Source organism: Hippichthys cyanospilos, chromosome 7 (genome assembly GCF_059441005.1).
Source record: "Hippichthys cyanospilos isolate Australia breed blue-spotted pipefish chromosome 7, RoL_Hcya_1.0, whole genome shotgun sequence".
NCBI classification, from domain to species: Eukaryota; Metazoa; Chordata; class Actinopteri; order Syngnathiformes; family Syngnathidae; genus Hippichthys; species Hippichthys cyanospilos.
The window spans coordinates 4,044,965-4,069,009 of record NC_142375.1 but is presented as its reverse complement, the minus strand read 5'-3'; the positions used below and the strand labels follow the sequence as shown (position 1 = coordinate 4,069,009).

The 24,045-nt window shown below is 37.2% G+C and overlaps 1 protein-coding gene across 2 annotated transcripts; it reads right to left on the bottom strand.

Moving 5' to 3' along the window:
- Nucleotides 1–1,304: 1,304 nt before the first annotated feature.
- On the bottom strand, nucleotides 1,305–23,835 carry fbxo8 (F-box protein 8). 2 transcript variants are annotated; one of them, XM_088419028.1, is made up of 8 exons: nucleotides 23,630–23,835; nucleotides 17,172–17,274; nucleotides 16,555–16,638; nucleotides 12,623–12,767; nucleotides 12,373–12,499; nucleotides 12,078–12,196; nucleotides 8,037–8,233; nucleotides 1,305–7,082 (listed from the first exon to the last, which is right to left on the bottom strand). In XM_088419028.1, exons 2-8 carry the CDS (start codon nucleotides 17,272–17,274, stop codon nucleotides 6,895–6,897), a joined length of 963 nt encoding a protein of 320 aa, XP_088275154.1. In that variant the 5' UTR covers nucleotides 23,630–23,835; the 3' UTR covers nucleotides 1,305–6,894. The 2 variants fall into 2 exon arrangements, with proteins under 2 accessions (XP_088275154.1, XP_088275153.1); XM_088419027.1 differs by lacking the exon at nucleotides 23,630–23,835 and adding an exon at nucleotides 23,196–23,330.
- Nucleotides 23,836–24,045: the final 210 nt, after the last annotated feature.

The window sequence follows — 24,045 nt, the reverse complement described above, 5'->3', positions numbered from 1 at the left end:
ATATTACATAACTTCAGATGTGTGGTGTTCTATTGCTTTTCCTTCTGTATTTTTATGATCTGTATTTTTCTTTGTCAACCTTTAAAATGTTTAATACAAATGAAATGAACTAACTGAAAATGTGAGGTTATGCATCCTTGCGCTACTCGTTTCTCATTTGCTGTGTGCATGAAACACATATTCCTTCTTGCTCTGTCTCTCTCACACAGCCACACATACACATGCGCTACACACACAGGTCAAGTGTCAAAGGTCATATTGTGTCTGGAGTGGATTTAGTTTATTTGGCCTATGGCAAAGGGAGGCAACTCTGGTCCTAAAGAGCTGCTATCCAGCATGTATTCAATGTCTCCCTTCTATAACACACTTGATTCAAATGATCAGGATCCATATTAGGCTTCTACAGAGCTTGCTGATGAGCTGGTTATTTAAACTAGGTGTAATGTGGGAGAGAAACATCAAAAACATGCAGGTATGAGGCTTTCCAGGAATGGGGCTGCCTAGCCCCGGCCTATGGGATAATTCTGACTGATTTTAACACAGGGAGTTTTTACGAGCCTGGCCTTTTTATCACCTAACTTGGGCTGACTTTGAAAGGGTCATAACATTGTCAAATATGAATATATATTTACTGTCAACCCCTCAAATTGTTCCACGGCATCAGCCTTTTCCATACATTTTTTTGTGTACAAAAATGTTAAAAATGCAATAATAGCAAAAGTAACTACATTGTATATTCATATAGTTATGAAATTGAAATAGGAATATTCATTATGTCATAATTAGAGTATTATAACTTTTGAAGACGCTTGCATTATGGGAGTCCGGGCTAAGCCAACCATCGAAGTCATTGAAAGGGTTGGAAATGTCATAAGTTGGCCGCTTGCGCCATCCGGTGGTTTTCGGGTGTCAACACAAAAATTTCTATTGCTTCCCATTCGTGAGTTGCTGTTGAAGAGATTAATGCAAAAATTGGAGAAAATGCATGATCAAACATTGGGTTTTCAGTATGTCCAAAATGGACAAGATTTACAATTTTTAATGGCAGTAAATGAGCCAGACATGGGCTACATTACACCTATAGGGCGTACCTCTCGACCTCCCATTTGCCAGCATTTAGAAGGGCCAGCCTCGTAGTGTTTTTTTTTTGTACGCTTTTCATTTAATATCACACATCAAATAGCCCGAGTTGGGTCAAAATTTCCCCCAAGGGTGAAAAGTGTTTCATCTTTATTTAGCCATTTTCAAAAGTAATTGTTAGTATTCTGTCTATATGTCTAAAAAAAGACAACAAGATGGTGAAGTAGGGTTTACATAGCAACATTCACTTTATTTCAACAGGTAGCACTTCTCTTGAGTACATGCAACACTCTTTCTGGTCTCTAACAACTTCTCCTCCCGCGCTCCTCACAGATTTGCGCATTAAACCCCCTACTGATATGTATTCCACACAACGCTCTTGCTCACATTCGGTCGCCATACCCGCAACACTTATTAGAACAGTTAATGCCATGACTCAGTCGATGTAGAATGGCGATCGGTGGTGTAAGTGTCTATATTATGTCTATATAAATATATATATAAACAAGGAAGAATATTAAGAGGTATGGTTCAGACTCCACGTTAGACTGAGCGTGGGAGTGTTATTCTAACACATTGGGCAGGTGGTATTGTCAGAATATGGCTGTTGACACATATAGCTTCAAAAAATGTCATGTAGTGAAGCCGCCAAACTTGAACTGCGATGTAGCAAGGGGCCACTGTATATATTAATACTATATTATATTAGTATTAGGTTAGGTATGGAAGTACAGAAACTACAAACTACATTAGGCAAAAGCAAGATTTATTAACTAGTCACATATTCATTTAACTTATATACACACTGTCAGTCACAAAGCATACTTAATAACAACAATAAACAATGGCTGTCATAATTTGTGTTTAATGGATTTTCAATATAATAAATTGCAGGTAAGTCTTGATTTATGATCGCACCAAGGGGTTATTGTCATCAATGATTATGATGAGGAAAATACAAAAAAAACCTGCATAGCAAAACAGGTCTTTGGCTGTTAATGTAAACGGTTAGGTAACACAACTACTTCTCATCAACCAAAACATGTTATAATTTACTAATAGCTCATACTAATAGTTTTATATAGTAGGTACAATAAGCTTATTAATGCCACATTAGCAAAAACAATTCAAATGTATATGTAAGTATGTCCATTCTAAAGTATGGTTCTCAGTTATGATTTTTGAGGTGGAAAGTTTTCCATTAACCTAATAAAGAAAAAAAAAAGACCATCTCACTGACTTAAAACTAATCTTGTTTTTACTGCTGTGTTGCTCTTGCAGAGGTAATTTTCTTCTATTTTTAAACAATCGATTTAAAAAAAAAAAGTACATTTCAAAATTAGTGCACTGCAAAGTCTTTCGAATATTCTCTGTGGCATAGTCACATTTTATCTGTAGCTAAAAGTGTATTAAATACTTATAAGAAGTAAGGGGAGTACACTGACTGGATTTCAACAGCAATATTTTCAAATGTTAATTTGAGAGAGGATGATACTATATTTATATTTCATGACATGGCAGCACAAAGCGTCATACTGAGCCATATGTACTGATAATATAATGAAAATCCATCCTTTTTTTTCCATCCTTCCATTTTAGAAAGAATGTTAAAGTATATGATGCTTTTGGAATTTCTCACATTATGTTACTGCATAAAATCACCATCAAATGTGCTTTGACATTTTTCAGTATCACACAATTGAGAAAAGTGTCTGCTCCAGCTAAAACTACCCAAACAGTTCAAGGTTTTCATATCGCTTATAAGAATAACATGCCTACAATGTGAAAAGGAGGGTAAACTGAACCTTTTGCCCCAGATGTTGAGAACAATTATAATACATTTTTTTTCTAACGATGTAAGTCAAAGAATGTCCAATCACTTAAGAGTTTTTTTTAAAGTTGCCTGGTGCACTATAAAATACAGACCTGTGCTAAGATTTGTGTCTTGACATTGCCTGAAGTGCATCATGCCTCTTTAAAAAGAGCTCTCTGCTGTCCAGCAATCAAAAACTTGATTTATATAAAGCTGGAAAGGTTACAACAGGGGTGTCCAAACTCGGTCCATCCAAATGATCAGCTCATCAGCAAGCTCAGCAGAAGCCTGATAACGATCCTGATCATTTGAATCAGGTGTGTCGGGGAAAGAAACCTGAAAAACATGCAGGACACCAGCCCTTGAGGACGGAGCTTGGACACCCTTGGGTTACAAAACCATCTCTAAAGTCTGGATTTTGATCATTCCGTTATTTGAGAAATTGTCGACAAACGGAGAGAATTCCATACTGTCGCTTAGCTCCCTAAGTGGCTGTCTAACAAAAATTACTGTTGACCACAGTATAAAACACACATGTACTAAAAGGTGAGCACATTTTTATTGCCACAAGAGGAATTTAAAAGTCTTAAATTACCGCCAAAATCGACGAGGTGTCTTATGATGGATGCGCTGTGTCATGTGTGCACCTATTTCAGGGGTAGGCAACTCCGGTCCTAGAAAGCTGCTATCCTGCATGTATTCGATGTCTCCCTTCTATAACACAACTGATTCAAACAATGAGGATGGTTATCAGGCTTATACAGAGCTTGCTGATCAGCTAATCATTTGAATTAGGTGTGATGTAGGAGAGAGACATCAAAAACATGATGTACTAATTCTGGTACGCGGCTCTCTAGGAATGGGGTTGCCGACTCTCGACCATGTTCCAAAATCTATTGCTGAGTAACATCGATGAGCTTGACAGGCCGCTTTTGTAAAAAAAAAAAAGGACATGAGAGAGGACAGGGATGCGGACGTTAAAAGGGGAAGGATGGGCGTAAAAGAGGAGTGTTATGTGGAATAAAAACAAAGAAATTCAATTGAAAAAAGAATGTCCATTTAAAAAAATAAATAAACGTCAATCCTTGCCTGATGGCTGCTTTTTTTAGTAGTGCCCTGAATTGTTAGCTTGAGCTTCATTTCCAAGCAACAATGAATGTGATTGGGGCGTCACAACAGAGGCTGCTCACTCTGGGACCCAAAGATTATTAAGTAGCTTTAGTGTTGTTGGTGCGCAGAGAGAGGACTGTGCAGTAGCCAAAGAGGCTTCACTGGAGCACCTCCTCCAAATACAGCAGTCTGACATGGATGAATGAGCAATGCAATTTTATTCTTCTTGCAAAAATCTAATGACAAACATGGCACCTCAAACCATCCACAGAAAAGTTTTTGCATTGTTAATTTCCTTTTCTAACGACGACTGCCTCGAAGCTTGAACACATGGCAGAAGACCGCCAGTACTAAAGTATCTCATCAGGCTTAATAACATGCCTCCTCATAGGACACGCTTGGCTGCTCAGCAACATGCCCGCCACAACCAGTGTGCAAAAGGGACCTCTCCAAGTATCACGCAATACTAGTATAACCCTAAATTCAATACGTATATTTTTTTTGGACCCAAGATTGATCCTTATCGATGTGCCAGATTGGTCTGCACGAACAGCAGTGCTTCTCAATTGTTTTCTGCAAAGCCCCCACAGGAAAGAGATCTAGAAAAATGGTCTAAGTATACCTAAAACTGTATCCTTTTTGAACAATGACACAAGAAAAAATCAATATAAATTAAACTTTCAACAACTGTTAACTATTTTTAGAGCATTTAAAAAGGTTAAAGGTTTGTCTAAGCAGGAAAATCTCAAGTGCATCAAAGTGCCTGAAAAAAAAAAATTCCAATCCTTATTTCATCACAATTACACTGCACATACATCCGTGCCCCCCCTCCCAGGGGGGCCCGCTCCACTATTTGAGCAACACTGACCTACAGGAAGTGTCTGGTTAAAGTTATTGCTGGCAAAGTGAGGGCAACCAGCTATTAAAAGTGATGGTTCAGTTACTTTTTCCTCCACCTTCTGACATTGTTTGCAGGTTATTATCAATAAAAACATAATTATATGATTTTCATTTAAGACATAAGCCTGATTGTGAAAAAAATGTACATACATACATACATCCACACGTAATACATATTCTTGTACATGGATACATATACATTAGAGCTGGGCCATGATATCGATACTTCGCACTTTGCGCTTCATTGGTCGATGATAGCGCCGGGAGCCAATCACATGTCTTGTAGGAGTCCCTGTGAGGTGATGAGCTGATTTGACGGATTGCCTGCCCACTCAGTTGAAAAGAGTACTCGGTTTTTCACACCAAGCACAGCTGAAGGAGAGCGGTGAGGACAAAAGAAAGCTTTGGGATACTGTTACCTCTTGCAATAAATTGGAATTTCAAGCATAAACTCTGTTTGGTATTTTGTTTGGTCAGCTACAGGCTCCACTCTAGTTCGATATCTGAGGGTTAGGGTCAGTCTGGCCCTTCGTGTTCGCTGATTAGAGCCAAGGGATAAAAACGGGAAAGGAAAATAGTACAGTTACAGTACTGTATAAGATTTAAAAATGTAATTTTTAAACGCATTAGTCCTACAGTAATCTTTGCCTTAAATATGTATAAATACTTCTTGCATTTAAAAAAGTCTGGTAACCACATATCCATGCATGAAAATTCCTAGGGAGTAAAGGGGGGGTTCTTCTTCACAGATTTCACTTGACACATCTGACGTGTTTAGGGGTTTAGCAGCAAAAAATGGCTGACCAAAAAGAAGAGAGAATAAGAAGCAAAATGACCAATCTGCAAAATAAAAAAAAAAAAGACAGACAACAACATCTTGGAAAAAGTGGCTGTCTGTTTTCATTTCGAACATACACGCATGCTCAAGCTGTGAAGGACCATTTTGACAACGCACAGGGGACGTCACTATTCAGCCACAATAAGCACTTCAAAATACAGTAGAGTCCAACAAAGCGGACTATATGTAAATTAAGAGAAGTGGCACTGGGTTAGGGTAAGCAGTTGATTTCAAACAATCGAAATTTAAAGTTGATTTAATGAGTAGGATAATAAAATACGACAGCAAAAGGCCAGGAGCTGACCAACAAGTAACCAAAATTTGCCATTGCATAATTTCTATTTTTATTTACTAACACATTTCATGCTTTACTTGTGTGTATTTGTGGTTAAGTATGTGTATTTCTAAATATGCACATCTTAAATTCGGTAGGTTAAATCTTGAGACTGATATTTATCAATTTTTTTTGTGTTAATCATTCCAAACGCTAGGGACATATTAACACAGTCAAGGGCATTCTTGAAAAAAAAGTGGACATGGTGCTTCTTTTTGAAATAATGTTTAATGTCTGCTCATAGATAAATGTCAATGGTGTGTGGCTTCAAATAAAATAATTAATACATAGAATTTCTCTATTATTTTTTTTTTTCTGTTTTTCGGTCGTTGTTAGTATATATGCCTAAACAAACATTACCTAATATATCGGGATACCCAGCACTAACATATATGTGTGTATATATATATGTGTGTTTATATATACTGTATATATATATATATATATATATATATATATATATATATATAAATAAAAGTGTGTGTGTAGCTACTGCCTCACAGTTTAGCATTTTAGTTAAAGGTAATTGTTCGACAAGTGATCATTCACCACTTAGTAGTGGTAGGTACTTCATCAGTGCAGTGTCAGAGCTTATCTTCACGGTTATAATTAAAATCATCCTACTTTTTTACAAAAATATGAACATTCATGGAATTTTGGTGGCAGCATCTCTGCCATACACAGTACAGTGGTATATTGTAGTTGTTTGTTCTTCTGTATAAATATTCCAAACATTCCAGACATCTATAGGAAGCAAATCACTGTTTCCTATTATTCAGTGCATTGTGAGGATTTCTAAAAGACAGCTGGTCAGAAGAGCTATGCAGCCACATGGCCAATCAAGTATATATTGTCATAAAGATGGCCTACAAAATCATCAGAGACACTGTGGGCTGCTCTGCGAGTGTTCCTGATGAACTCCCTCTTTGACATTTTGTTTTTGACATGAGGACTCGTCAGATCGATGGAGAGCAGGATGAGACTGTAGCAAAGCACATACACAGCATCTGCAAAGAGCAAAGAGGGACACTGTGATCTCGATCCAAAACACAAAATCTAGTTGACTCACTGTTAGTCTGGAGAGAACTTTGTAATCTCAAATACAGCACGTTAGATCCACATTGTTCATTTCAAAACAATAATGCTACAAAATAATGCTATATAATTTAGCAAAGTTTGTTCATCTCAAAACTATAATGCTACAAAATAATACTATACAATTTAGCAAAGTTACAGTAAACCAGTAAATAGCTGACGGCACAACTTGCATACATAAAAAATAAAAAAAAATTGATTACAATAAAACAGACTCAAAGGTGCTAAGAGGGCGATATTTTTTCCCCACTGTTTTTACATGACATTTACATATGAGTAAAAATACAAATTTAGTAATTCACTTTTTGTCTTGAAAGGAAGAAGTATGAGAAAAAGCGCTAAAATGGGCAGAAATTAGGCAGGAAAGCAAAAATATTTACGACAATGAACAATAATTTAGCAATCCTTTATTTTACTTGATAATTCAGTGTAAAAAGGATATGCTCAATTTGATTCTCTTTTATTTTTTGAAAAAAAATCGCTTTACATTTCACTTAGATTTAAATCGACACTGAAATACATTGTAGATTTGATGGAAAGTTTTCATTTCACTGTAGCTAGTCCAAATAATCACTTCTTATTTTTTGAAAAATGGAAGTATAAAAAAAAAACCTTTTCATTCCTCCAAAATGTTGAAAAACAAATTACTTAGTCATAAACCTATAGTCTGTAGTTGTAGAATATATTCGCAGTCCAGATGTTTATTATTTCATGTCAAAAAGGTGATTGATAGTATTTGTTTTCAACAGCTGATTAATTCCCTCATAAAATTCAACATAATTATTATAATAGGCATACAACGACAAATCTTCAATTACTAAGATGAAGCAATGAGTTGAGCTGTATGACAGTGCGTGTACACTAACCAGGATTGAGACCCAGCTCTTGGACAAGACCAGGATTACAGGTACAAAACCTATGGCTAAATTTGGTGATGAGTGTTTCCAGATACTCTCCTCTCTCCTCTGGTGCATGAATGTGTTTGAAGAAATCCCTCAAAGCATTGGGGAGGAACTGATTGCTGAAGTTGTGAAGTGTCACCAGCTCATCCAAAATATCTCGCCTGCACAGACAAACAAGATACAAAGGCCAGTTTGAGGGCTGTATATGTCTTTTATTATTTGTAAACATGCAGAAAAAGTTTCTCAAACGTTGCTGTACTCGTTTTGAATTTTAAGAGTTGGACAAAATATTGATGCATTGATATTTCGCTATGGCTCGTTCGCACCTCTGCATCAGCTGACAAAAATCAAGACCGCTCTGAAATTAGGCCATCACAATCCACAAGTCCATACGGTTCTGCACTGGCTACTTGTGGATCACAAAAAGATGAACAATTTATGATATGGTTTATTAAGTGTTTTTTTTAATCAATGAAAGTACATGCTCCTCCTATGTAATTCTCTCGCCCGTGAATTTCCAATGTACCTGCATGAGCCTTGCGGCCACTTTCTCACCACTGCTCACTAAAGAGAAAAGTCTCATTTTTGCCTTTGACTCAACAGTTTATTATCCAAGATTGCAACACATTTTCTTTTTTAATTGTTGTCTGCTGTATGGATTTTTTTCATTCATTGTCTGCTGTATGGATATTTTTTTTATTCATTCTCAACCCTTGTGAGGGTAAGCGGCTCTAGAAAATGGATAGATGGATGTTTCGAACATGTTCGTTATTTTATTATTTGTTATACTGTATTGTGGTATACCTAAAACTGTATCCGGTATTGTGGTATGAGTTATAAATTAGAATTGAAATATATATATATATATATATATATATATATATATACACACACATACACACACACACACACACACACACACACTTTTTTTCCCCCTTCGGACATCAGAAACAACATTATATTTTTACCAGGACACAATAAATACTGTCCATTTGTTCTAGTGGTGAAAATTATGAAAAGGACATGTTTATGCATTTTTGGATCATGTGGATAGATGGTGCTTTATTGCTCCATGTGTGGTCAATATGGTTGGTGGTCATGTCTTTATGCCTGGCTTTGTTTCACCTGTGCTAAAATGGAGGCAAATACTAGCAGCTGGAGTAACCACTGCCATACGTACAACTAATTCTGCTCATTTTTGATGATTTTAACCCTAGGCATCAATGCACAGTGTTCCACCATGCTGGTTGTTGATTTTTCAATCACCATATAATACAACACCTTTTTTCAATTAATTGCAGACTAAGAAATGTTTTAAGGAATAACTGAGATATGGAAGAAAGACAACACATCAACCAACTTTAGTGAGGTCATTGTGCTCTTAAATGTTGAAGACAGAGATGTACCATGTTTTTTCACAGAACACTATTGATGATGGTGAAAACATTTGGGATGTTGTTTTAAAATTGTACTACTCTAGAACATTTTCACTCATCTTTCAAATTCGACAAAATATTGTGAACTACGACTACCATATGAAAGATTAGATTCTTTTCTTCAAGCAGAAAAAAAAATGCTTCTAGCTTATTCATTGTTAAGTAATCATTGTTTGAAAATAGGCACCGGTAATTTGAGTGGCATGGAGGTATTTTGAGCAAAAACAAACAAACAAACAAAAAAAAACAATGTTTTTTTGTTCTGGTGGCATCTAAAACCTCTCATCCGCTCTTCCCTTCTATAAAATGTGAACAAAAACATTGAAAATTTGTTTGTGATGACAAAACCAGATTTCCAGATGTGAAGGAAATCATATACGAGGTTGTTATCATTATGTGTTTATTTCTTGTCTAGATAGCATGAACTGCTATCCATCTATGCAGTCCTTGTTCACCTCGCCCCAGTCCTTAGATTAAGCTGCTGACGCAGGAAAGTGTGAAGTGAAACCTTGGCCCAGCTGTTGGTGGCGCCCGGCTGGCTCTTTTTGTTATGTCTTGTATTGTGTAATGCTTTACTGAATGAATAAATAGCAGGCGGGGACGGCTGGTCTCTGACGGCTCTGGCGAAAATTAGAGTGAGAGCCGAGTCCTCCCTTGCCGGCAAAGAAAAGTCAATCTTGGTTGGTCTGAGTGACTATTTCGCTGTTTAGCATTTGGGCTTGTCTCAAGTCATTTTTGTAGATTTCTCTGACAGATGTCCATTTCCATATATATTATATAAACAGCACATTAAACAACATGATAATGTGTGACACATTCTCCTGGATGCAAGCGAATATTGCAAAATTTGCACACGGACTTTGTTTGCCTCCATTGTCGGTGTATTTGAGAGAAATTGTATTTTTTGGCGCGGTATTAGGCTCGTTTTTTTTATCCCTGCGGATATCGGTGGAACTGTATCTGAATCCATTCAACTGTCGTGTCCGGCTCAGTTTTTCTGAATTCTCCATTTGATACTTCATCAAATGAAGAAGAATTTTCTAAACTCCACTGTACATGCTGGATGGGGAAGTGGCTATTGATGACGCGTCTGTCGTGAATTCACAACTAAAGAATCCACTCCATCATTTACGTCTTCCTCATTTGGCCTACCACCAGACATACTAAGGCTGATTGTGGGTTGATTTTAACTTGATCGCTTAAGTTCTTCCCAATTCCCTCTCATTCTCTCTCAGGCCCTCGGGCTGCAGTTCCTCTTGGCCTGGATTTGGTCTTGCTTTTTTATTCAGCGTGAGCAACACTAGTCTGAAATGATCACAGTTTTCACTACAGTGCTCAATTGACTTGATAAGAATAGCGCTGTCAGGGTCAGCGACCCTTCAATTTAAAAACAAAATGCATTTGAAGAGAATTCTCGTCGTAACATCAAAAGTTACCATTTTGGAGCTTTTATCCATGTTCCAATGTTGATTGCTCACCATAAATCTTCCAAAATGTTATTGCCCTTCATTGATGCATTTCTAAATAGTCCTTGCTTATTCTGCACTTTCACACCGGCCCCACCTGTGGAGATGAAAACGGCCTGACGTGCGCTTATAACGATAGGAGCAATTTGTACCTTCCCTACACCTCCCTGTGCAAGAGAAAATAAACACCGACTTTGTCCACGTCTTTCAGTTTCATTTTGGTTCCAGAGTTGAAGAGGCCGGTTTTTATGCCAAGTCGGCCAAACAAACAACAACATTTCATTGACTAGCTACATTCATGGAAAATGCTGAAGTGGCCAAAATGTGCGTTTGGGTGCATAAAGTCGGACAATCAATGTCGGTCGTAAATAATTCACCTGCGGGCGGAACTATTATTATGAATACTGGGTTTCCACGGGGACTGATTTGATAGGAGCAATGCCTGTTGATAAGAGTGGTATATTATCGCTGTTTTGCATTTCAATATTAGTAAAACGCCTGTTTTTAGTCCCATTCTTCACGCTGTTGGAAGAGTCTCCATCAGCCACAAGCCTCGTGAGGATGAGCGGTCTTTTGTGGCCCGCCAGCATTGAACACATCATGAAGGGGGTGAGGCAGGCACCCAGAAGGTGCAGTCTTTGCAAACAAGACATTTAACTTCCTGGTTAGAAATATTGGTACTATAAAACTCATATTTAATAAGAAATTAAATACCAATGTGTCAAATGTAATATATATGCACTTATTACACTATGGAAAGTCTAAAATATCATGTTACAGGCCCTTTCAACATAATCAAAAATTATGGAATAATAATTTTATATAATATTTTCAAAGACAAGAATTTCCATCTGTGGCAATGGTGACTTAGTTTTAAATTTTGTCATTGACTGATCATAAAATTATGACCATGTTTTAGTATTATATTTCATTTAATACATATGTCGTCAGATGCTGGGTTTACTTTGCCAATAAAATAAGTGTATGCATTCGCCTGTGTATCTACATATATTAAAAAGAAAGTCACAGAGTTGGCAATCTTGCCTGCCATGAAATATTGCACTGGTGTACTTTCTAGGGTAAGTATTCATCTTTCTGCTTACCTCTCATCCAGATAAATTCTCAGCATCTTCCAGTTGAGCCGCCTAGTGTAAAAGATGAACTTAGCCTGCTCAGTGGGGTGATCCACTAGTATGCCTTTAGACATGAAATAAGAGATACCCTATTGAGGGTGGACAGGGTGTGTTGAGGGGGGGTGGGGATGGAGGGGTGGGGGGTGCAGGGACAGAGACAGAGACACATGAGTCTTAGTACTCGTAAACACAGAAACACAAAAGTGCATGTGCACAGTGGTGGGAGTCATGGGACTCATGATCTTTGATATTCGGCATGCATTACCTCCCACGGGTTTGCATTGAATGTAAGGCTGCCTTCATCTAGTTGTAGATATAGTCTTCTATATGAGAAACCAGCAGGTAGCCTTCTGTTGTAGATGGAGCAGTGACCCCATGTGGATTTGCAGAGACTGGAAAATTAACACAGAAGCGTTATCATAAAGACTCATTTCGGGAAAGAAAAAGCAAAAAAGACATTTACTGCAAACATATGGCAGGATGCCATTGCAAAAAACAGACTAAAATTTCCTTACCCCTGCCAAAGACATTCATCATTTCCTAGGTCCTGCCACACACAGCCAGCCAGACAAAGATCAGTCGCATTCAGATACGACAATATGGTAATTCCCAACTCTGGTGGGAGCATCTCCAGATCTATAAAACCATTTTGTTCTTTACCTGTAACAACAGAAAATTACAGAACAGGTTTAAATGAAGACAGGACATATACTGTACAGAAAGCTGAGAATGCTAATTTGTTTTCCAAGCAGGAAACCTTGCGATTCTCCTTACACAATATGGATATAGCAATATATTGACGTACATACTTCTCTCATGTTAAAGGCACATATTTCAATCTTTAATGAGACGTTACTCATTACGTTTACTCATACGTAAACTGTTGCCCAAATGAAAAATACAAATATTTCTCAGTACATTTATGACAAACAAGATGTGAAAATAAACTTTTTCAAGCGAGCAGCTGAATTGAGAAATGTGTGTTAGTTTGTTCCAACTCGGATCATATCAGAAGCATTATCAGTCACAATTGTAACATATCGTAATGCCCCAAATATAAGACACAATTGTTTTCCCAAAAATGAAGGCCAAAAGTATGGGTGCGTCCTATAAACGGTAAAGATTAATTTTTTTTTCTCAACACGATTGATCTGTAGGCCACATAAGCTGAAGTTTTGACGATGGATTCACATTTTTATATCGGCCTTCCTTACAATAATAACCATAACGGGACAACCTATAGGTGGAAGTCAGTGGGCTGTTAGCAGGCAGTGCTGGCTGCAGCTAACAGCAGCTGAGGTTGTTACATCATTATTTTCAATAAAAGAAGAGAGCAGACTGAACCAACGTCCGAATCCATCCTTGTTCACACATAGGAATATTACTAAAATGGATAGGATCATGTAAAGTTTATGATGACTCCAGCTGATTCAATTAAGAGTGGCAAGGTATGGAGTTGTGAGCACCAGTTAGAAAACACGGAAAGCTATTCCAATTGTCTCATTAAATAATTGTGGTGTTTTTGCATATAGACACAATCGTAAATTGGTGGAACACGAACTGTGCACAACTTGGGATATTTATGGCAAATAGAATTTGAGCTATGTCGCGAGGCAAATTAAAAACAACTCATTTGAGCACATTCAACTTTATACTGGTGCAGCGTTCACCGACCGTTCACAATGTGGGAAACCTGAAACACTTAACCTGCAACAAATATATAGCTTACGGATATGAAGATAAGAAAACATGAAGAATGAACGAAGATGAGATTTATTCTGTTTTTTTATAGTTTTTACATTGTACATGGTAAAATAGAAAACACCAAAATCTGACCCCAAAATTAAAGGTGTGTCCGATACAGAGATAAGTCCTATATATGGGGAATTACGGTATTATTTAGAAGAGTTTAGACATATTTTCATTCATTTACATGTACGGGAGTAATATGTGTTTGGAAATTAATTTGGCGTTTGTATACATTGTTTTGGATTTTATCTCATTTTGTTAAATATTTTTTCGTTTTGTGGACATACTGAAGTTTTGTGTTGTGTTCATTACGGACCATTTTATTTCTGTTTTTGTATGAATATGTGTTTCTTGTTGGTGCATTTAATTCACATGCACGCGAGAGTGCGAAGATAGCCGTGGTGTCATTGTTGATCTATTAAATCGATCATCAACAACAGTGACTCAGACATTTTTTCACACATTCGCATTGGTGTGGCTTTTGTGTGTCACATGAGTTTGTAAAATGCGACAAGATGGCTTTCAATGAGGATGGAGCTGTTAACGATGGGGAGGTTACCGACAGAATTTAGTGACGGACTGGCTGTTGTCTGAGGGACCAACGATTACAATTTCAGAAAGAAAAAAAGGTGGATCGATGATGACGGATGGGGGGCTGGGCACTGACAGACGGGCAAAAAAATGTTAGTTGCCCACTTCTGCTGTTTCTCTTGGTTGTTGTTTCCCGTTTCAGACAGGCGGAGCGTTGAACCATTAGCGCAAAAATTGTGTTTAGGATTGCTGAAACACTGCATTATCTACCCTACGCGTATTTGCTGTTTGACATTCAGTGTCTTGGACGTTTTTCAGTGATGGAGCCATCCAGAAAGTGTTCGCCTGTGAGAGCATGTTCCCCTCATTATGTTCCCACGAATACGCTCACTTGCCCTGTTCATTCAACAGGGAAGTACCTCAACTTATGAACACCTCTTGATACGAAAAATTCACATTTCAAAACGCCTCGGCAGAAAAATATTGTCTCTAGTAACAAGAGAAAATTCAAGACATGAAAAGGCAACATTGTTGCCATATATAATATGAGACACGGGACACCAGTACTCACGCCAACATGACTGGAATGTAGTCTGTTATCACAAACTGTGCATTTTTATGATTTATTAATATGCCAGCTTGCCCACAAACAAGACAATAGTTTTTTTTTTAGATGTTTACTGTGGTCTTCCTCTTTTCATTTTCACTCTTTTTATCCACACTTCCCGCCAACCACTGACACTGTACAACTAACAAAGATAAAATTAAAGACATTAGCTACAGCTAACATTGTACATATTCACATGAAAACACGTATGTAACATACCAATTTGGGCTGTCGCGTCTGATGTTAGTGTTGTTAGCACGTAGTTAGCACTTTAGCAATGATATCACACTGGAAGCACTTTGCATGACCACAAACTAAAACTAAACTACAGTCTCAAAATAATCTGAAAAATAATATATTATTGCTCCTGTGGAATTATGATGAATGTAAAATAAAAACATACAAATTAAACACCCTAAAAGGGTGTCCCACTCTGCACCATTTCAAGGCAAACAAGTGAACTGCATTAACATTGTCAACTGCAACAAAACTCTATGATTAAATTAAAGGGTTGAGGAGCGCTTTTTATTTTTTATTATTATTTACATATCTTTTGATTACTATGCACTAATGTAATTCTAACATGTATTTGGTACTGTTTTGGATGCATGTTTATAATTTAACAATATTCAGTTAAAGGGTTTAGTAGCATTTTGGGGGGCTTCAAATGGATTTGGCCATGTCACGAAATTACTTCTGGAACAAATTAATTTTGTAAGTAGAAGTACCACTGTATCTCGATGTCGTCAGTGTGATCTCTGACTAATCTTAGTTGTAGAACTGCAAAAATTACATACAATATCAACACTGATATTGTGTTGTTATTGTGCCTTTGAATTAGAATGTGTTCAACATATTTTATCATTTCATTATTGTGCATTTTTTAAGGAAGCAGCGCTAGCTGAATGTTTCACTTAGATTTACAAAAACTGGTAGGCATGTTTCCCTGCACCCATGTTTGTTTTTATTTTTTTTTTGCTTACTTGTGTTCCAGTCTCTTTGTATCTTGCTACTTGGTTTTTATTATTCCAATGCTTTTCATCCTTTAACAACTTCTAAATGTACAGTCAGATTTTAGTCATTCCTTCTTCAAAATGTTAAGCTCATTCCAGTTCATTGAATTATATGAAACATAATTTCTTTACAAATACTTCCACATATTTTTAATTCCCTCCCACATGCAATTTCTCCAGAAAATCCAATCACTTGTTATCATTAATATCATTAATGTATCTTTATAACATTAGCCAGGTTTGATTAAATTTAGACCTGGGTTTTGCTGCTCTTTTATTAATTTTTTTTTTTATCTGAATTCTAAATACTAATTAAAAATGTCCTGTACAGGAACTATAGTTTGGATGAGTTTTATCCTGGAATGGATCAGACTCGTAAATTCCATAATATGTTAACTGGGATTAAGTTGAAAAAAATTTAAAGTAAAAAAAATCCACATCTACAAAGTGAATAATTAGTAAATCGATTTTCCCTGTGTTTCTCGGTGTATATACGGTATCAACAAAAATGCAAAGCAAACTGTAACAAAGAATATTTTCATCCTACCTCCTCTGCATGTTTTCAGCAGATGGTAAATGTCCGGTCCATAAGAATGTTGAGGGATTCTTCGAAGTGTCCCTCTCACACTCCCTGGGAAAATTTTATTTGGCTTTATTATGTTTCTAATAATGACATACATGGATTATCAATATGCATAAACCACAAAAAAGTTATACAATAAGCAAATGAGACAAAATACACATGGCAAAGCAAACCTATCTTAAATAAATAGCTAAGACGAATTTAATTACAAATTAAAATACTATAAATCTAACTTAGTTTGCACGCACTAATTTTTCGGAGGTGACAGAATTTAGCTAGTCAGACTACACTATAGCACAAGTGTCAATACCCTTCATGAATAAGAGCTTCTTCTTGGGCAACCAGCTCAACACACACTCTTGAAATAACAAATTGGCGCAAACTCTTTTTAATAATTAAAGGAAACATGAATATCAATACGCAACACTATTTCTATAAATCTCATATTTTCAAATAATCACATCTCCATTATTCAGAAGACATCCCAGTATTCCTTTGTTGGTGATCTATTTTTCATACCAGGCCCACAGGGACTGGTATGTTGGCGAGCTCTGTTTGAAATACATTAATGTCAAGATTACCTTGCTCTCGTCTGGCTCCTCCTGTGGTAGCCAGTCGGTCGACAAGCTCTTCCTGAAGTTGCTGCTGTTGTCTGGGTGGCAGCCTCCAAAGTGCCTGACCCATCTGTATGGTAGTAGTACAAGCTGTTAGTTACAGTGCATGATGCACAGTAATGTGTCAGAAATATAGGATTACTACAGCCTCTCTCAAATTTAATCTTAAAAAAGGCCAGCTTGTTTACATTTATGTTCTCAGTTTACAGACATTTGACCAAACGCGTAGCACGGTTAAAAAGTATTCGCCAATGAAGTAAGATCATACTCAGTAAGATGCATGCGTGCTTAACGATAAGACAGTTACAGTCCATAATGCAGAGTAATGCATCATAAACATTAGATTACTATAGACACTCTAAAATTAAATTTTGAAAACCTTCAGCTTGTTAACACAATTACGCGCTACTTCACATCTTTGCACGAACCTCTGCTGTGGATTTTGTTACGTACAGTATCTTTTCTATGGATCGCCTCTTGTGAGTACATAGCACATTATGCAAATTGGGATGACATCATGGCAAATCCTGGCAGTTCATTGGGAAAGTAATTGAGCTGTAAGAAGGGATTGAAGATGGTGGATGCCAATTGCTCATCATGCTTCAATGTTAGGGATAATGTATTGTAGACTTATTTTTAGAGATTGTCAAAAGAAATTTTGTGAAGCACAAAACTATTTGGGCCATTGGGTCAAAAATAGGTTAATCTTCTGAAGCTTCAGCAACAGGTACCTCTCCTGGCTAGGCATGAGACGATAACCGGATTGCAGAAACATCGCGGTTTTAGAAATCACAGTTATTTAAAAATGCCTAAGTCTGTCCAAATTGGTAATTTTAATTTTTCGGCTACCAGGGGCGTGAGCTGGACTTTGCCATTTTTCTGGCAGGGCTATCAGGGGCTCTAACCCTGGCAAATTGTTCTGCCGGGAATGCCTTTTGTTTGCAAAGGACCAATTTGGTGTTTGGAGCCACACTGGATTTTCAAACTTCAATTGTTTAACCAAGGCAGCAACGAGACACCAAAGCACAGCTGGACACACGCGCTATGGTGCTTTCAAAAACTTATGGGGACACCCAAGTGGATATAAAGTGTTGTACAGGGAAAGAGAGAGCTCCACAATGAAGAGAGAGAGGAAGAAAAATTGGGAGATATTGAAAACACTGAACAATTGTGACTGCTGTTTGTTATGGTGAGTGATAACATTTTCTTTATTTATTGTTTCATTTTTATAAAGTAAAATGGCAATTTACCCAAAAATGTTTAAAACTATTTGGTTCTTTGGCTGTAATTTCCATCCGTGATATTTTTGCTCAAGGTTATCATTCTGTCAGAATCTGATACCGTCCCATGCCTACTCCTGGAAGAAACAAACACAGCAGCTGATTTTAAAGTATCTTTAACATGGGAAACCTTTGGTGCACACACGGAAGCTGAATTTGAATTTATAAAATAAAAATAAAAATGAAAAAAATAATTTTTGTTTTATTTAATTTATGTTCATTTTATTCATTGTGAAGTTTGTGCAGTGTCGCTCTCTCATCACTGTACAATTTATTTATATTTTATATACCCATCCATTTTCTAGAGCCGCTTATCCTTACAAGGGTTGCAGACTTACTGGTGCCTATCTCATCTGGCTTCAGGTGGAGGAACACCTCAACTGGTTGCCAGCCAATCGCAGGGCACACAGAGATAAACAACCATTCATGCACCCAATCACACCCAAAGACAATTTAGTATGTCCAATTCACCTGCCACGCATGTTATTGGGATGTGGGAGGAAGCCGGAGTGCCTGGAGAGAACCCACATGGGCTCAGGAAATGTTGTTTCTGGTTTTGTCTCATTCTATAGACTGCAAGCTAATGACCTGTGACTCCAAATCCATATATTATTTAAAAAACATTAAGCACGGCCTCAACAATAGATAAAATCACAACAATAAGTAAAAGATACATTCAAGTTTACGTTCTGTAGGTAGTAAATCCTTCTGGATGCTGTAAATGGCATTTTAAATTGTATTATTTTTATTCTTTTATGTGTACTATCTTAAATGATTAATCAAAAATTCATGATGAATGAGCATACACAGGTACATTATCCTTAGCATTGAAGCGTGACATGCTTTGCGACAAAAACAACAGGATCTTTTTAACAATCCAATAAAACCAAATGTTGGAAGATAAATATGGTAAGTCAGATAAATAGTAATGGAAATGTTAAATCATGCTATTTAAGAAACAATGATAGTTTTTTTTTTTTAACTCCTTTTGATGGCGTCTTCTTGTCCGAATGCATTCCAATCTGCTGTTGAGATACAACAACTCAGCTAAGCATTTCACCCTGAATTCCACGCTAGTAAGGTGACAGTATTGTATTGTGCGCTGTTTCATTACATAGGATGATCAAACAATTACTTTTTTTTTTTTAATGAACAGAGGATCAGTCACTGTCACACCAGTCCGTTACGTGATGTTCCATTCCTTTGTTACACCTGAATTCAACAATCTTCCAAACTTTTAAGGAACCTGCCTTCAACAGGATTGAGCAACATCACACACTGCATAAAAATCAATGGAGGCTTTATGAGAACTGCTTGATACCTGTGTGATCTCAAGATTTGGTAATGGTCCACTAGATCACCAGATTTGTCTGATTTAGTTCATTTTTTGTGGGCATATCTTAAGAGTAAAGTGTAAACAACTCAACCAAGACCTCTGAATTAGTCAAAACAAAACTCTGGAGGAAATTAAGAGTTGCCCAGCTGATATGTTGCAGCGGTCAATGAGCAATCCGAACAGCAGATTTCCAGGATGCATCTGTATAGAAGGACGGCATTGAAAGGACCTCATTTAAAAAAACAAAAATTAACAATTCCATCATTGTTTCTCCACTGGCATGTTTGAAGGAATTAAGATATAATTTTCTTCTATCAGTTTTGGTTTTATCACGTTCTCATTTTTTGTGTCACCCTGTATATGCCATTGTCAATTTTTGTTCTCTTTTTGAGGCACGCGTGGGTGGAGGACTCACGGCTTAATTATTTTCCCTAAGATCTGCTGGTAGCTTGATGTGACATCATCCCAATTTTTCTATTGTTCTTTGTACTCACATGAGGCAATCCACAGAAAAGATTCGTACCCACATAGGCAAACCCACTAAATAGATTCATAAACAGACATGAAGTCAAAACAATGGTACTATTAATTGATCCACATTATACTTGAATGATTAATTTGATCATTTTTTTAAAAATATTGTTCTTATTATATATTAAGTGCCCATAATTCCGTTAATAATGAATGTGTTCAATCAGAAAGAATTCATGTACAGTCTACATTTATTGGTGAGAAAAACCTGCATTGCTCACTCAAGGTTTGTTTTGATTTTATGAACATATTTATTTTAATGTAACATGGTAAATGTTTGTTATTTTAACAAATGCTGTATTATATATTTTGTTAAAAACTAAACTGTTTTTATGTGTAGGAAAATGGCCATGCACTAAAACTGTTTTAGACTACATATTTTGGAGCTTTAATTTCCATACCGTGACACCGCAATACTTTAATATTTTTGTGCAGGGTATTATACCGCTTCCCATGGGCTCGTCACCTATGGGAGGGGCAATAGGATTCAGGTGCAGTGTGAGCTGGGTGGCGGCCAAAAGCGGGGGCCTTGGTACTCTGATCCCCGGCTGCAGAAGCTAGCTCTTGGGACATGGAATGCCAATGTTTCAGTTTAAATTGGATGTGTTCAATCAGAAAAAAATTCAGTTATGTTTATTGGTGAGTGTTTTGCTCAGTAAAAATGTGTGTTTTCATTTTTTATTTTATGTATTTTAATTTAGTATGGTAAATGTTTGTTAATGTAACAAATGCTGTATTATAAATTTTGTTTAAAAATAAAAAGGAATATAGCTAAAAAATATTTGGAAAAATAGATATTTTGGAGCTGTATTTTCAAAACCATGATACCACGATACCGTGATATTTTTGCTCGAGGTGATCATACTGCCAGATTCTAAGATCTAATATCAAATATCTATGCTTAACCATAGCTGACAGATTGGGTGCATGATTTAGAACCACCTGGGGACAAATATTCAGAGCAGGCGGTGATGTATGATTTGATCCAGGTAAGAGCAGTGTTATTGAAGCTGATGTTTTTAAGAGGGGTGAGTAGAATGTCGTGGTCGACATTGTCAAATGCGGCTGTAAGGTCCAGCATTAGCAGGGATGGGGAGCCTGAGTCAGCTGCCATGAGCAGGTCATGAGTGATCCCTGATCAGAGCAGTTTCTATGTTATGGGCAGCACGGTTGCGAAGGTTTTGAAGCTGCGGACACAATTCTTTCCATGTTTTTTGAGAAGAATGGAAGTACTGTACTGTAGTTTGAGAGCATATCTGGGTCAAGCAAGGGTTTGTGAGGAGGGGGTTGAGGATGGCGGTTTTCAGAGCTGAAGGGATGTGGCTGGTCTGGAGGGAGAGATTTATGATTTTAGTGATTAGAGAGCTTATAGAGGAAATGTTGTTTTGGACCAGGGTGGTCTGGAGGAGGTTCAGAGCACAGGTGGAGGGTTTCATCCCATGAACAATGTCCTCAATCTCCTGCTGCGAGGTGTTGGTAATGCAAGTGAGGGGATGGGAAACCACAGGGCAGTGGGACAATAGTTTGGATGCGTAGCGTGACCAGGCCGGACAGAAGAGAGCGGGTAATAACCACTTTGGCTGGCGTGAAGTTCAGGTATGTGTTGCACTGTTCTTTTATGATGTCATTCTACTTTGAGGTTTGTGGCTTAAGGAAATGATTGATAGGTTTTAGAGTTGCCCGGGCTATTGTTGATTATGTCAACGTAGAAATGGGACTGCATCTCTCTGAGGGACTTTGCATAGGCCTTCTGGTGCTCCCTTTAATCTAGATAGTGGACAGTTAGTTCAGTGGCCACAGCTCGCTGCTCCTAGGATGCTCAGGGCTCAGCAGCCTTATTTTTTTTTACAGCTCACAGGTGAACCAGAAGGCTGAGCATGAGAAGGTGACTAAGCATGATGAGTACATTGACTTGTTTAGTGCTGTTGACATGTAAACCAGGATAGCATTTAGCTTTAGCTAAATCAACCATTTCAAAGAGTGGGGCGGGCTGCCCCTTGGGGACAAGGCTCGTGTGGATGACCCCGTGGAAAAGGCTTAGTTTTTTAAGTGTAATTGGAATAAAATTAGGATTGACATGATTTTTTGTTTCATATGTACAAACGATGAAAAAAAGATTAACTGCTGTTGAAAGTTGATTTTATTGATTTTTGTTGTTAATGTTAAAAGAGCTCCAGCTTTAGGTGTGCTTGGACTATTTATAAAGGGGGAGGGGGGAGGTTTTCTCTTTTCTCATGGGGCCTTTGCAAAATATAAATGAGAATCACTGAGCTGAAGTATTAACCCAGTCACAGATCACCGGAAGCTATTAAATGTGTTATAAATAGTTCTATTTAGAGAATGTATTTTATTGTATACTTGATTTTCAGCAACAACAAACAAATCACAACTTTTAATGTTTGAAATATGCTCAACCGAAACAAAGCATACTATTTAAAGGTGAGAAATTCTCTTTACCAGTTATAAAAAATGCTTGATTTCATTTGCTTTTGAGTGAGGACCACAACTTTAATACATTTTGGGGGATTTAATTATGTCACTGGGGCAGGTAGCTTTGAATAATTTTGATTAATAAAATTATAACAATTATAAATTCACTTCGTTTACTTGGGTTACTTTGCTGATATTTGCAATCATTTGATTATTCGAAAAAATATGGCAAATAAACTTCGCCCAAAAAAGGAGAAGACGGTGAAAACGTTTTAGACTGTTGATGTAGAAAAGATATCTTGGCAAATTAAGCAAACGAAACACAAATAAAGTGTGCTTTAAAGGCTTGCAATGCTCTGTGTGTAGCCAATATTTTTGTTTTTCTTTCTATCAGAAAAACACTAGATACTTTACCAGCATTACTTTAAGGAGAACCCGTATGTTGGCGGTGTTACCGCAATGTGAAAACAACAACCAAACCAGTCTTCACTGCGGTGTTTGTCACTCCCTCGCCAAAAACGTCAGCTGAGTTGCATAAACAATCCTCGTCTGTTACAAACGTCAACATTCTGAGGTCCAACCCCATCGGTAGGTAGACGCGTAGGCCTAACCTTCGTCCAATGGAAAACGACCTTCAAGTCACATGCGCACTCAATTTGTAAGGCTATTGGTTGCACGTACTTGCTCTGAATTTGATGACAGAGCATTGCAAGGTATTTCTCATAGTGCTAAAGATATCGTGTCGATTAAGCGATTACTACAGAATTCAATGGCGATTCAGTTCGTAAATTGTTTTGATAAGACCGAGCTTTTTTATATAGAGTGGCACCAGGCATTAAAACACCTACCTGAGTTCAAAGATTCTTATGACGACTCGGCTTGCACACAAGCACAGCTGAAAATGTAGTTTGCCCGAGAGTGAGATTCATTCAGTTGTCTATCCTTCAGCTACCTACAAAAAATAAATAAAAAGACTCCACGATTAAAACAGTTATTCCTTCGAGCTGCAGGAGTCCTCCATTCTGTCGCGAAAGATCATTTGGTTAGACCCTCCTCCTCGCTTTACGTCATTCCTGCCGTCCTCTCCTCCCCTTTCTGAAACGTGGACTCGACCAATAAACGCAATCGAATTTTCAACTACAATATTATTATTTTTTATTATAATTATTATTATTTATTTGTTAATGTTTTTTTAACGTACATTATTCAACATTGAGACCGTAATGGAATAAATGGGTTAAAACATACGTCACCAAACACACCA